Below are 14361 nucleotides of genomic sequence, written 5' to 3'. Positions count from 1 at the left end.
TTTTTTTTTTTTTTTTTTTTTTTGTCTACACTAAGGTAAGGTACCGTGATACTTACTTAGGGTAGCAAATCCGTCGCCAATCTCTCTTTCTCGCCTTGCTCTATTTTAATCCAACAGCCAATGGAGTCGACCATTTCGACCACCTGCGGTAACCAACCCTAATTACAGGTACGTTACATTGTAGCGTTACTGTAGACCTAATAAAAGGTTGTTGGGCTTTATTACTCACCCAAGACCCCACATGCCCGTTCCCGGGCTGCCTGCCACACCCTATGCCCCCTACCCAACTTGAGCTTAGTATTGCGCGCCAAATCGCCACTACTTCGGGCTTACATTCTCGTACAGCACTAAAAGACCAGCACTTCTCGGGCGCAAGCGTTAAACCTTTCACCAGACATGACTGGTCTTCTCTGACATAAGTGCCACCGCACGCGCGCACCAAAGACCGACTAGTTCTAAAGGTACCTACTGGAGGTCAGGGTTAACAAAGGATTGGAAGGCTAACGGGAGAGGGATTTGAAAGGGAGAAAAAAAAAAGATTATAATAATAAAGATTCAAAAAAAATTTAAACTGCTTTGCGCAGTGGCCGGGTGGCGGCTATCAGTGCAGAAACAAAAGAATAGCCAGAGACCAAGGCCAGCCAAGAACAAGACGAAGAACCAAAAAAAGTCAAAAAAGAAAGGAAAGTGAGGTAAGGCTACGTACGTAGGTACTTCTGTTGCTCTCTCCTAGAATGTGCACTTCTGCAATGCATTTCTTTGATCCCTTGTGGGTTTTGGATATGCAATGCGCGCGCCGCAGCACCCCTTTTAGCCACCTGCCGTACTCCGTAGGTACTTTACCGTACCGTACCGCACTTCATTCTTATTAGCCATATCCACTTCTTAGATCCCGCATCGGCCGGTCATTTACATCGGGCGATTTGATTTTTCGTCAATCAAAGTCTCTACTAATTAATTTACATCCGATACCAACAAAAATCGTCCTTTCCTTTTCATCGTCACATCATATCAAAAGTCTAATACCACTAAACCATTTACAACCATCGTACGTAACCTGCATGGACTGACTGATCACGACTCAAGTCTTGGATTTCTCTTGTGCGACGCTCGAGGGCCAGGCAGGCGTTTCTTGGAACCTGGAATGGTGTCTTAGCGATCTGCAAGGCCTGAAGAAAAACAATCAACCAACCAAGCTTTCTCAGCACAGCACCACATACCCACGACCTTGCAGGCTGACTTCCGATTCGAATCGCTGACATCCGCTCTGCCCCTCCCCCATCCCTACCCCCTTCGTCCTATTACCATCGCATTCATCATTTCGTTTCGAGAGAAATCAGGCAGGCAGGCAGGCAGTCCGGTCAGTCAGTCAGTCAGTCAGTCAGTCAGTCAATTGACAGTTTAAACAGACCAACAAAAACCCTCCTTGACTTGACCCCCAAATTTGCGCCGCCCCCAACCCCCCCAAGTCCACTCCGGAACTGTCAAGCCGACTGCCTACATACATTACCTGGTACACAAGCCAGCGACTCGTACATTCTTCGTCCAACTCGCCGGGCCCTGTCGCAACCGACCCAACTGCACACTCTTGAAGCTGTATCCTATCGTACCTGATCGTCTTGGCCGGAACAGCTACTTATCCTAGTTTACATCCTTGTCCGTCCATCTGCTCAACTTACACTTCGAGACCAGAGTAACGGGTCAAGCTCACGACTCAAGACGAAGGTTCCACTCATCTCAACTTTCGACTGTCTCTTGGAAGCTTCAGAGGTCCCCCTCTCGTACAATCATGACGGACGGGATCCCGAAAGAGCCCATCCCTACGAGCAACCCACCGTCGAACCCAGTCAACCCATGCCAGCAAGATGACCAGGCAGGACCCCACGCAGACCACCGGCTGTTACAAGCTGCTGCCGCCGGTCTGTTGAATAAGCAAAATGCAGCCTCAAACGCAAACATCAATTTCTCTTTTCCTACTTTAGACACCACATGCGCCGTCAACGCCAGGAGCCCTATCGACACTCCAACCAAATCCGCCCGCCTCGGGAGCCACCACAGTCACATCGAGTTTCGAACGAGAACAATCGCCCCCTCACCTTCGGAAACTCCCAGCCCGCACCGCAACTCTGACGAAGCCTCCCGATACCAGCGAAGCCCCCTCGCCTCTAGTTCGAGAACCACAAGTCCCCAAGAGGTTCCTGAGGGACGTCCTGCACACCGCAGGGACAGCAACAACAACCTCTCTCCCATCACGCCAGCCAAATCCCCAGCGTTTGGCCTCCACCACAAAACTTCTGCCTCATCTCTGCGACCCATTGCACGCACCCCGAGCTTCAAAAATAGCTTGGGCCCTAGTTTTGGCACCGCTTCGGCCGCCAGCTCGACATATCCAAGTCCGATCATATCTGCTATGGGCGACGTCACCCCACTTCCATCACCTCTTCTATCTGGTGACTCGCCAGGCCCTTGGAGGAGGTTGGCGCGTCCGCCCTCTCGAGACACTCCTGCCGCCACGCCTGGCGTAGAGTCGGTTCTCGTTTCTACCAACGGCGAGTCGATAGCAGCGGCCATGACATCTCAGCCGCAGAGGAAGGTTTACATGGGCTTGGGGCTGGATACAAGCTCCAGCACCAACACCAATAGCCAGCCAGAGAGGACCCTGCCGCATACTCGAAACAGGAGTGTGAGCGAGTATAAACCGGACCCAATGTTATTGCCAAAGCGGATGTCGACGGTGTCAGGATCTCGGGACAAGACGGAAAAAAGCACGGAGGCGCAGCAGCGGATGCGTCGTGAGCCACATCTATCGGCTGCACGTGGGTTAACACCAGTGGAAAAGCCCCCTACCCCACCGCCTAGCGAATCTTCCATAAGCGCCGGGGAGATTGTGGGTGGCGGTGTTCCTGCTAAGAGCAGCGATGGGGAGGAAGGCTCTGGCCAAAAGCCTCGGTACGAGTACTTTGAAGCACGAAATCGTACTGATGGCAAGCTGCGACGTTGGCGGGCCGTCAAAGAACTTGGGCAAGGCACATTCAGTCGGGTCATGCTAGCAACGAGTGCGCGACCAAATGGTGAATCTACTAGCGAGGAGGCGAACGACGCATCACCGCGTACCAGTGGTCAATATGATCGCAAGACACTTGTTGCCGTGAAGGTGTGCGAATCGGGACCCAAGGGCGGAGCTTCAGAAGACCGTATCGAGATGAGTCTGAAGCGGGAGCTTGAGATCATGAAATCGATACACCACCCCAACCTGGTGCACCTTCGTGCGTGGAATATCGAGCCAACTCGTGCCATACTCGTACTCAGCTATTGCACAGGAGGAGATTTGTTCGATGTGGCGAGCGCTCATCGCAGCGTGCTCACCCCGCCCCTAGTACGCCGCATATTTGCGGAGCTCATATCTGCCGTGAGTTACTTGCATGAGAGGCGCATCGTCCATCGGGACATCAAGTTGGAGAGTAAGTTTCTATAGTCCGCACTAGCCGACGAATGGTGCTGACACGATCTTTGCAGACGTTCTGGTCAACCTCACACCCTCAGAGTTGGCGGACCCTTCTATAGACTGGGCTACATACCCCTACCCAGTTTCTACACTGACAGATTTGGGTCTGGCTCGCCGTGTTGCTGATGACGAGAAGCTCGAGACGCGATGCGGGTCTGACGACTATGCCGCGCCCGAGGTAATCATGGGCCAACCCTATGACGGCCGCGCCATTGATGCCTGGTCACTTGGAGTGCTCTTGTATGCTCTTCTCGAATCACGTCTCCCCTTTGACCCGCTGCCTGGGACTGTCACAGGAGCCGACAGTGCCCACCGCATGAGGTCTCGGACCTCGCACCGAATTGCGCGCATCGAGTGGCGCTGGGTTACGTTTGCGGGAGAAGATGGTGACCACGACGGCGACGAGGAGTTGTTCAAGAGCAAAGGTCTCCTCGGGGCTATGCAAATCACCGAGGGCTTACTGAAACGTGCGAGAAGCAGATGGACAGTCGACAAGGTTGCTCAGACAGAATGGGTCAAGGGCGGGATACAGGTCGAGGGTGGCGTCAAGTTTTTAGAAGTGGAAGACGGTGAGGTTGCTCAGGATGATGATGTGATGGGTTTATGATCGTTATGAGGAGCCCCCCTTTCTTTTATTTTGCTACAATGACCTCGGCAGCTTCAAGGGACGGGTAGAGATGAAGGCAGGTTGGCCACATTTCCCCATCTTTGTGCCTGCCCAAGAATCACACCTCGGCGATACTCATAAATGACTTGACAGTCTTACAATAGCGCCCTCCCGGCTACGGCGCTCATGCATTACATCCAATAAGCCTACTTACCCATCAATTAGCAAGCTTCATTCAATCGACGAGCTTCTCGCTCTTTGCTTTACTCAATGTTAAATACTCTTCACGCCGAGCGATTTCCTTGATATTGTTTCAGGGGGTTTCAGGCATACACGCCTAGTGAACAAAATGTGGTTCAGGGGCCAAGTTGCTACTTCATTAAAAGTTACCTTTTAATAACCCAAATTGATTTATGAAACTTCAACAATAATGGGCGAGAGTATCAGGTGTAAAGCTTCCGGTTGCTTACAGCGAAGACAGGTCGGTCATTCGGTACTGTAAGACTGTGTGTGTGGTTGACAACAGGGGGCGCTCATATAGCAAGCGTCCAACATGGTAGGACATTTCCTTCAATCAAGTCCAAGTTTGTCACTACCACGTAACATATTACAGCCCGCACGCTAATTTGACACAGGAAGTGTCACATATGACAGCCTCAGTTTCAGTCTCGGTAATTAAACGATATATTACACTCAGTGAATCTCTCTAAGTATTGTATCGTGATTGATAGCTGGGCATACTCGCCAAGGGGGGTTAAAGAAAACAAGCCATGTATGCTCAATCATGAAATAATAATAAAAAAAAAGTCGTCATTGCGTTGCCAGACCAGAATCCTAATTCCGAAACTCCATATGAAAGCTTTTTTGTTCAGAAATCCGTGAAAAGAAAATCCCCATAAAGTCATGCCAAGGCGCCCAAGCTATCATTCATCTATTACGTGAGCGAAACCGTTTAGTCGACCTCCTCCATGGCGCTGTCGCCAGTCTCAGCAGCAGGTGCCGAGGCGTCAGCGGCCGGGGCATCGGCAGACGCTTCGGGCTCCTCGTCAATGTTCAGACCAAGAGACACCAACTTGTGGATGCGCTCAGCGAAGCCAGCAGGCTCCTCAATGGTGAAGCCAGAGACGAGCAGCGAGGTCTCGAAGAGGAGCTGGACAATCGACTTGACAGTCTTGTCGTTCTCGCCGTCGTTCTCAACCTTGGACTTGAGCGACTTGATGATGGCGCTCTTGGGCGAGATCTCAAAAGTCTTCTTGGAAGACATGTAGCTCGACATGGAGGTGTCACGGAGGGCCTGGGCCTTCATGATACGCTCCATGTTGGCAGACCAGCCGAACTGGCCAGTACGGATGGCGCAAGGAGCGCCGACCAGCTTGTGGGAGACAACGACCTTCTCAACCTTGTCACCGAGGACGTTCTTGAGGGCCTTGGCAAGGTCCTCGTACTCCTTCTCCTCCTTCTCGCGGATGGCCTTCTCCTCCTCGGTCTCCTCGAGCTCGAAGTCCTTGGTGATGTCAACGAGCTTCTTGCCCTCAAACTCCTTGAGCTGAGTCATAGCGTACTCATCGATGGGGTCAACCAGGAACAGAACCTCAAAGTTCTTCTCCTTGAGCGAGTCAAGGAAGGGAGACTTCTGGACGGCCTTGAGGGACTCGCCAGTGATGTAGTAGATGTTCTTCTGCACCTCGGGCATGCGGGTGATGTAGTCGGACAGCGAGGTGAGCTCATCGCCAGACTTGGTAGAGTTGAAGCGGAGGAGCTTGGCAAGAATCTGGCGGTTGGCAGAATCCTCGTGGATACCAAGCTTGAGGTTCTTGCTGAAGGCACTGTAGAACTTGTCGAACTGCTCCTTGTCCTCAGCAATCTCCTGGAAAAGCTCAAGAGACTTCTTGACGATGTTCTTCTTGATGACCTTCATGATCTTGTTCTGCTGGAGAGTCTCACGAGACAGGTTGAGGGGAAGGTCCTCAGAGTCGACGACACCCTTGACGAAGCTGAGCCACTCAGGCACCAGGTCGGTGGCATCATCGGTGATGAAGACACGGCGGACGTAAAGCTTGATGTTGTTCTTGGTCTTCTTGGTCTCAAAGAGATCGAAGGGGGCACGCTTGGGGACGAAAAGGATGGCACGGAACTCAAGTTGACCCTCAACCGAGAAGTGCTTGACGGCCAGGTGGTCCTCCCAGTCGTTGGAAAGAGACTTGTAGAAAGCGGCGTACTCCTCCTGAGTGATGTCCTGGGGATTCCGGGTCCAGATGGGCTTCTGCTTGTTCAGCTCCTCCTCCTCGACCTTGGTCTCCTTGATCTTCTTGGTCTTGGGCTTCTTCTCCTCCTCCTCGTCATCGACCTCCTCGATCTTGGGCTTCTTGTCGTCACCCTCCTCCTCCTTGGTCTCGGCCTCCTCATCAGGAACCTCCTTCTCAACCTCCTTCTCGACGTGAAGGTAGATGGGGTATGAGATGAACTCGGAGTGCTTCTTGATGACCTCCTTGATCTTGCTCTCGTTGAGGTAGTCAAGCTGCTCCTCCTTGAGGTGGAGGATCATCTTGGTACCGCGGCCAAGGGGCTCGCCCTCGGTGTCTGGAACGATGCTGAAGGTGCCACCAGCGCTCGACTCCCAGATGTACTGCTCGTCATCGTTGTGCTTTGAGACGACCGTGACCTTGTCGGCCACAAGGTAGGCAGAGTAGAAACCAACACCGAACTGACCAATCATGGAGATGTCGGCACCAGCGGTGAGTGCCTCCATGAACTGCTTGGTGCCGGAGCGGGCAATGGTACCAAGGTTGTTGACCAAGTCCTACGAAGATGTCCGTCAGTACAAATGCTCCTACAGAGCAGGTGGGAGGTTGGGGGATGGTTGGTTACTCACAGCCTTGGTCATACCGATACCAGTATCCTTAATGGTGAGGGTCTTGTTTGCCTTGTCGGGGATGATGTCGATACGCAGGTCCTTGCCGGTGTCCAGCTTGCTGCTGTCCGACAAGGCCTCGTACCGGATCTTGTCGAGGGCATCTGAGCAGTTTGATACCAGTTCCCTCAAGAAGATCTCCTTGTTAGAGTAGACGGTGTTGATGATGAGCGACAACAGCTGAGAGATCTCAGCCTGGAACTCGAAAGTCTCAGCCATCTTGAGTGTATGTATGTGTATGTGCTTCGGCGGTCGTCAAAATCTGATGCTAGTGTCAGTTAACGATCCAAATTCCGAACTATAAGTTTTGAGGTTACGAGAACGGGTGTGGTCTTGTAAAAACGGGCGGTTGCTTGCAAAAAAGCAGAAGAAAGGATTTTATGACTTGGCCGGAAAAGTTTAAAAAAAAAAAAAAAAAAAAAAAAAAAACAGGAGTGGTGTTGGTGTTGGTGGTTTTGTTTGCCGGTGGTGGAATCAGATGGAAGCCCCCAGACCAGGCAAGCGAGGCTGAGGAAGCGAGGGGTCGTTGATGTATAGGGAGAGCGGGCGGCGGGATGGTGGCTTACCTGAACTTGTTCACAAAAATGGGGGTATCTAAAATGAAAAATCAGAATTGAGAACTTCGTGAGAGTTCGCTTTTGCAAAAATTTGCAAGAAGAGAATTTTGTCTGTGGTGGAAGATGCAGATGAAAAAAGAACCAAGTTGAGTGTCTGGCTCGTTTGTCCGGCGCAGGACAGCCAAAAGATATAAGGCGGTGCGGTGCACGCCTGAGAAAAAAAAAAGATTCTACGAGATTCTACGGCTTGAATTTCTACGTGATTCTCTGATTGGCCATCAGCGCCGCCATAGCAACGATTTCTTGCGTCTGATTCGCTAATTGGCGACCATAGCTCCCCACAAAGTCGATTTCGGCGGCAAGATTCAAATGGCGGGGAAGGTGGAAGAAAGCGCAGGCAGCAGTAAGCAGGCGCTATCAGGGGTCCAGTAGGGCAGAATAGGCGCTCCGCTTCATGTAACAGTGGCGGTCTAGCACCTTCGATAGAGCCCTGGAATATGCGATGATTTTCTATGGAGTAAGCAGCCCGGCAGACTGAGAGGAATCTGAATCGAATCGCTTGTCATGGATTCCATGGGTGTGTGGAAAAGGAGCTCAAAACACTTAATTAAACTCGTCAATGGGGCATGCATTTCTATCAAATTCCTATGCAATAAGTTGTTGAATCTTGTCTGCAGGTACGTACCAGGCTGTCAGTTAGATGATAGCTCAACCCGCCCGTTAGTAGTAGCTTGTCACGTAACCACCATCAGCTGTGTAAAAGGACAAGGCTGAGAGTGAGGCGGTTAAACTTGTTGCGAGGCTTACCAGCTGAGGCGCGGGTTGCAATTTTTACGATTGGACAGACAAACAACGCCCATGTCTGACGAGACTCTGAGAAAGCTTTTAACCACTCCATACCAGAGCTTGGAGAGGCTGCCCCCGCACACGCCACAGGTCTACTTAGAGTGGTATGCTTAGGGCCAACTTACCACAGTGAGGGAGGTGCCTTGATTCGCTTATCATAGTGGCCCAAAATAAGTGTTTTTATTTTATTTGTTTATTCATTTTGGTTTGGTACAGAAACATGGGTTACATACAGATATATTTGTTGCATGCTTGTTTATGGTTCTTTCAAATCGTCAAGGACATATATTTCTCTCTCTGTTTTTACAGAATCGACACCAAAATCTCACCATGGTTTGTAGTCCCCGTCATCAGGAAACAATGCCCCCCCATTCTTAAGGATTTTCCCGGTATGAAGCCAGGTAACCCTGTAGTTTCCACAGCTTCATTTGCAATCGGGTTGAAGGTTGTCCCCCGAGCAAGAACGTGGATCCCTCGCTGAACATGATGGAACCTACACGCAGCCTCTTGACGTTCTCCGGCCCCAGCAGGACGGTCAGGTCATGCACAGGTAAGACCCCATGGAGCTTGACGCCTTGGAGCGTCACTGTTTCAAACTCCCCAGGTCTCTTGACCTCTTTGTCGTCACAATCGCCCATCCAGAGTACACATCCGCGGTGGGTCTGCATCTGCGCCTGCGTCTGGACCTGGTCCCAGTGTCCTTCGCACCGCACAATGTACCTTTTGGGCTTGACCGGAGCGTCGCAGATGTGGGCATAGTGCATCAGCTGCTCCATTGTTCGCTCACGCATCAGTTCCAGCACGTAAGTGTCCATGTCGGCACGGTATACAACCGTGTTTGGGTTTTCGGCTTGAGCCCTGGCAGCCATCCTTACCACAACTCGGCTTTTAGATCTGCCGCGAGGGATGTTCGTGAGCAATTGTTTCAGGACTTCACGCCGGCAGAGCGTATACGAGGTTTGTGAGGCTGGGCGGGGCAGTCCTCGGGGTCTGCCTTTTCTGACGGCTGACAAATTGTGCCCGCTACCGTGATCATGATGCTGAGACGGGGAAGAGGTGAAGGCATCATCAGGCTGATCAGTATCAATACCATTCAGCCATGATGAACCTTCGGTGAGTGAAGCTGACTTTACAGCAGGACTGCCGTGGCCGTGCGCTATCTCCTGGGCCTCAGTCTCTTTGTCACTCTCAGACATCAGAGACACCGGCACCATCCACGGTGCCTCGGTCTCAGGGTGCGGGACGTAGGCGAAGTCTTGGAGGAAGAAGCGCGGAAGTACTGTTTTGGTGATGGCGTCTTCACGCATAGAGCCGGCCAAGGCCCGAGCTATCATTATGGAAGTTTTGGTCAGTTTGGCCCAGTCCTTTCCTTGCCGTTGGATGTCCAAGGGGGTGTTTTTGACGCACCATACGGGTTCCTGGCGAGTTGCTTTTCCAGTTTTCCGTGCTTTGAGTAATCGACTTTGGCCTTGGGCTCGGCATATTTTCTCCTGGCAGCCAGATACTCTGGGTTCATGAGCGGCGACAGGGGCAAGTCACCGAGCAAAGTGTGCACCTTTTTTGTAGCGGTATCTACCTGGGGCTGGATACGCATGCGGGCCAACTTGAGAAAAACATCATCTAGCTCCCGACTATCATCTGAGTACGTGTTTTCCTGGGCCAACACGTCAGGGGAATTGTTGAGCTCAGCCTCGACATTTCGGTGGATGATTTTCTTGGAGTAGTTTCTAACACTGCGGCTCGTGTTCCACACCCAGCTGCGGATCCTCATTGTTTGGTCATTGGGGTGTTTGTGACCGAGTTACCCTCTTAAAATTATCATAGTCCGATCTTAAAATCAAGATAGGGTAGGTAGTGACTAAAATAGGAACTTTATAATAGGGTTCGGCCGTTTTGGGTTCGATGGTACGAGAGAGGGTTGGGACATTTTTCTCGTACCTTTCCTGGAGGTCGGAGCTGAACTTTGCGTGCTGGCGAATGGTGGGAGCTGTTGTGGGGTAGCTCCATTTTTCTGCACCCGTCTCAGAATGGGAGCTCCGACGATGGCGCGTTTTCGCAAGCTGTAGGTTGTAATTTTGATTACCTACCTAGCTTCGTTCATCTTTACTTGTCGCGCCACATCTCCAATTGGCCGATTATTTATGCGAAAAAAAAAAATGAGCCTCCCTCGCATATTTAGGCATGCCCTCGCCGCCAGGGGTGCACCATCGACGGCATCAAGAGCAGCCGCTTGCCATCGGGCCTGTTTTAACCTAAGCAATGCCCGGTCCTTCTCCCATTCCAGCCCGCCTCAAGCGGGCGTCCCGATGCCTCTCGTGACCGAGGTGACGGTAAGGAAGCTATACATACATACTTTGTCCCGCACTCAGAAATGACTACATACTAACAGGGCTTTTTTTGCAGGCCGGTGGCTGGCGAACCTGTCCGTAGTCCTCATAACCATAACACCCATACCTCAACCTGTGACCTACCCATTGGGCAATGCTGATTGACATCTTTGGCACCTCCGCCTCTCACAGCCGACATATTCTCCAAGCTACTCCAGGAGCGCATCGTCTGCCTCAACGGCCCGATAGACGACTGGACCCAAGCGTCAGTCACTGCCCAGCTGCTCTGGCTCGAGCAGGACAGTCCGCACAAGCCCATCACGTTGTACATCAACAGCCCCGGCGGCCAGGTCTCGTCGGGCCTGGCAATCTACGACACCATGAACTACATATCCTCGCCGGTGCATACGGTATGCGTCGGTATGGCCGCATCGATGGGCGCCATCCTGCTCCTTGGCGGCGCCGCAGGTCAGCGGTACGCCCTGCCGCACAGCCAGATCATGGTGCATCAGCCCCTCGGCGCGACGCAGGGCCAGGCCTCGGATATCATCATCTATGCCAAGCAGATCACGAGGATAAGGAGCCAGATCAACGACATTATGCGCCGTCACCTCAACACCGCCGCCGGGAAGGAGAGGTTTGGCGTCCAGGAGGTGGACGAGATGATGGAGCGGGACAAGTATCTCACCGCGGAAGAGGCCGTGGAGCTGGGCATCGTGGACAAGATACTCACGAGTAGGAGCGATGCGGTCGCTTCCGCGTTGAATAATTCTAGTGCCGGCCAGTCTGCGGCGCCCCCTGCCGAGGCGCAAGATAAGAAGAAGGATTAATAGAGCGCATTGACCCTCCTCCCAGAAATCTCGACAACATCCCCAGTATCGTGATGTTGTCGCGTTTGCTTTGGAAAACAAGCAGTATGCAGAACCACTGGTTCTCGAATAGGATGATTTAATGGCTTCGCGAAACAGCCAAAGTAGTGACCAGCAAATTTTAAGATCAGAGACTTCCCGGCTCTTTCCATTCCAAGGATACATACGGCACAAAGGAGTTACGCGAAATTTTGTACTCTACAGCTGTCGACTGAGCACCCTGTTTTTTTTTTTTTATCACAAGAATTTGGGAATTTCTTTCGCGGTGTGTAGACCAGAGCCAAGCCTGAGCAAAGCCGGGCGAGCCTCGAAGCCAGCCAGAACTGAGCCTACTCTTCTTAATCTGGATAATTTGTGTGTTTTGGGTAAAAGGAGCAGGACTCATGAAAGCGGGTAGTGATTACACCGGGAAAAGTTTAGACAATAGATCATTCTGTGTCACATGTGCGTATATATAAAATGCCTAGCAATATCATTATATGCAACCTGGGTCTTACGCAAACCAAGCCAACCCAAAATTATCGCAAAGGAAAAAAAAAAAAAAAAAAAAAAAAAAAAAAAAAAAAAAAAAAAAAAAAAAAAAAAAAAAAAAAAGAAGAAGAAACACTCACGGAATAAGTTACCCGTGTTATGCGTCAGTTTTGGAGATCGCTGCCTTGTCAGACAGAGTTGCTTCTCCTATTTCTGGGCGTCATGCAGAAGTCAAAACTCAAAATCAACCTCCCAGAGTCGAGGAAAACATGAAAGCTGGTTCGCATCCATTGTTCATTTGAATGGTTGTTTAGATACCCTTATGAACGTATTTGTCTGCTCGTGGTCCACAATTTTTTCTAAATTCTCTATGTTTGCTGACAGTGCTATCGGTTAAAACCTTTCGACCTAAACATCCCACACAGCCTGGAGACCATCTGTTGGCGGCAAGTTGAGGTGGAAACAAATCCGGATCCCATGGCTGTTGACGATTGTTTTGATAATCTGGATGTGACTTTATTGAAACCAGGTACATTTGCTGTCAGGTAGATAGATGTTCGAGACTTAAGAAATCCAGAGGATTACAGGTTGGATTGCGGAGTTATATTACTGTCAAGATATATATGATAATGATCTGAAATATTCATCGGAACCAAAAAGTCAACGTTTGGTTTACATATTCCCTCCCTTGCGCATAATACAAGACTTTTATTCTTGGTCACAGAACTGCATACCTCACAGTCCATAGCCTTTCTTATATTGTAATATGCATATAGGCTTGTTGATTTTACCATGGTGAACATCATACGCCTGCCACCATACTTGTGTTTATATGTTGGCCATGACAGACTCTGCCAAAAGAAATAGCGCCACTATTTCATTCAAATATAAAAGGTCTCAAGGTCAAACCCTCTTGATATATTATTAGAACTAAAAACTTCTAAAATTCTCGACAAAAGCCCTTGTTGCCAGATACTGATACATAAGAACCACCAAAGGAAGCCAATTGTTCATTTTCGGTTTACTATGAACACAATGCAAACGTCCGCCGTACCCTGAGGAGAATCACAGACCCCATATACGAGGCCGCTCTTAATGGCACGCCCGTCCTCTGAAAGCTCTTTACAGAAGACACCTACCGAGTCATAATAGAGCTGAACAGCGTTTATCGCTTGCGCACAACCATTTTGTTCAACCGAGCGAGAATAACCCACCCGGGGTTTTGTTTATCCTGTCTGTGTCCTGCACAAAGCTAGGTGCAAAAGAAGCCATCAATTCGCGGGGGTGGGACAAACCAAAACTCTCCGCCGGAGTAAAAAAAAAAAAAAGATGAAAATGAAAGCGGTTAGACATATAGACATACTAGTAAGGGTCACCGCTGCAGATAAATTTTTCGTGTCCCCATCTAGTCGACGATATGACAAGCCAGGCAGCGTCGCAATCTCAGCCTTGCACCAAGTGGGTGGACAAACGCACATCGGTGCGTATCAGAACCCCCCTCCCCATTTTCAGACTTGGTTGCAACCATCTTGCACCATCTGGATAGTCTCGGAGGGCTAGAACTTGGCGATTTGGGACAAAACCTCCGGGGGCGGGTTGTTTTGACCTCCAGGAGAGCCGTGACTCGCAGAGAAAAAAAAAATGATACCACCATCCAACAAAAAAAAAAAAAAAAAAACATAAAAAACATGAATAGCTTTCCCAATTGGGGAGTGTTTTCGTCCCTGACCGGGTTTCTCGCCAAAAGAAACACAGTCAAGTGGGAACCATCGCGTGGTTGGAAAGAGGTCAAAGATGTTTTCAGCCCTGGGCCAAAGATCCCAATACCACTTTAACAAAAACTACGCGAGATCTCAACACGCTCCTATTCTTTCAATAATGCAATAGATTAGTGGCAGTTCCTCAACCTCAAGGATCACTCAGCCTGCAAGGTAAGGTGCACAAGAAAGCAGGCTGGCTTTGTCACCGAGTTGCCAAGCCAAAGTTGCTCGCTTGAATTTGACTAGAGCTGACTGTCCATGGCTAGCCCCCTCCCATAGAGGGGACCTCTGTACTAGGTAATGATGGATGCCCTTTCTCCTCTTTGCTAGTGTATGTAATATGACTTGGCTATCAATTTTAAAGTGTTTATGCGTCATCCCTTGGCATGCGGGGATGTGAGCCGCATAAACACCTTAAAATGCTATATGTTTTTGGTAATTGGCTTTAGTGTAATTGCGAGTCGTTGACAAGCAAGCTATCGGGAAGTTGATCAAGCTTCCCCATGGT

The 14361-nt window shown here is 50.3% G+C and overlaps 6 protein-coding genes across 6 annotated transcripts; 2 read left to right on the top strand and 4 right to left on the bottom strand.

The window, feature by feature from the left end:
* Positions 1-105: 105 nt before the first annotated feature.
* PgNI_05829 (uncharacterized protein) lies at positions 106-394 on the bottom strand (the record flags this gene model as incomplete). The annotated part of the gene is made up of 2 exons (XM_031125860.1): positions 106-162; positions 242-394. Coding segments are annotated over 2 exons (210 nt in total), but the record flags the coding sequence as incomplete, so codon positions are not given.
* Positions 395-1315: 921 nt separating this feature from the next.
* Positions 1316-4485, top strand: PgNI_05828 (uncharacterized protein). The gene is made up of 2 exons (XM_031125859.1): positions 1316-3461; positions 3517-4485. Exons 1-2 carry the CDS (start codon positions 1790-1792, stop codon positions 4110-4112), a joined length of 2268 nt encoding a protein of 755 aa, XP_030983202.1. The 5' UTR covers positions 1316-1789; the 3' UTR covers positions 4113-4485.
* Positions 4486-4778: 293 nt separating this feature from the next.
* PgNI_05827 (uncharacterized protein) lies at positions 4779-7770 on the bottom strand. The gene is made up of 3 exons (XM_031125858.1): positions 7590-7770; positions 6985-7285; positions 4779-6912 (listed from the first exon to the last, which is right to left on the bottom strand). Exons 2-3 carry the CDS (start codon positions 7240-7242, stop codon positions 5065-5067), a joined length of 2106 nt encoding a protein of 701 aa, XP_030983209.1. The 5' UTR covers positions 7243-7285; positions 7590-7770; the 3' UTR covers positions 4779-5064.
* Positions 7771-8671: 901 nt separating this feature from the next.
* PgNI_05826 (uncharacterized protein) lies at positions 8672-10282 on the bottom strand. The gene is made up of 2 exons (XM_031125857.1): positions 9834-10282; positions 8672-9753 (listed from the first exon to the last, which is right to left on the bottom strand). Exons 1-2 carry the CDS (start codon positions 10195-10197, stop codon positions 8801-8803), a joined length of 1317 nt encoding a protein of 438 aa, XP_030983208.1. The 5' UTR covers positions 10198-10282; the 3' UTR covers positions 8672-8800.
* Positions 10283-10499: 217 nt separating this feature from the next.
* PgNI_05825 (uncharacterized protein) lies at positions 10500-11740 on the top strand. Its single transcript, XM_031125856.1, has 3 exons — positions 10500-10756; positions 10830-10848; positions 10946-11740. Exons 1-3 carry the CDS (start codon positions 10568-10570, stop codon positions 11581-11583), a joined length of 846 nt encoding a protein of 281 aa, XP_030983211.1. The 5' UTR covers positions 10500-10567; the 3' UTR covers positions 11584-11740.
* PgNI_05824 (uncharacterized protein) lies at positions 11020-12384 on the bottom strand (the record flags this gene model as incomplete). Its single annotated transcript, XM_031125855.1, has 3 exons — positions 11020-11551; positions 11790-11842; positions 12343-12384. 3 exons carry the CDS (start codon positions 12382-12384, stop codon positions 11020-11022), a joined length of 627 nt encoding a protein of 208 aa, XP_030983210.1.
* Between the last annotated feature and the right edge of the window lie 1977 nt (positions 12385-14361).

This window comes from Pyricularia grisea, chromosome I (genome assembly GCF_004355905.1).
Source record: "Pyricularia grisea strain NI907 chromosome I, whole genome shotgun sequence".
NCBI classification, from domain to species: domain Eukaryota; kingdom Fungi; phylum Ascomycota; class Sordariomycetes; order Magnaporthales; family Pyriculariaceae; genus Pyricularia; species Pyricularia grisea.
This window is presented reverse-complemented; position numbering and strand designations above follow the sequence as displayed.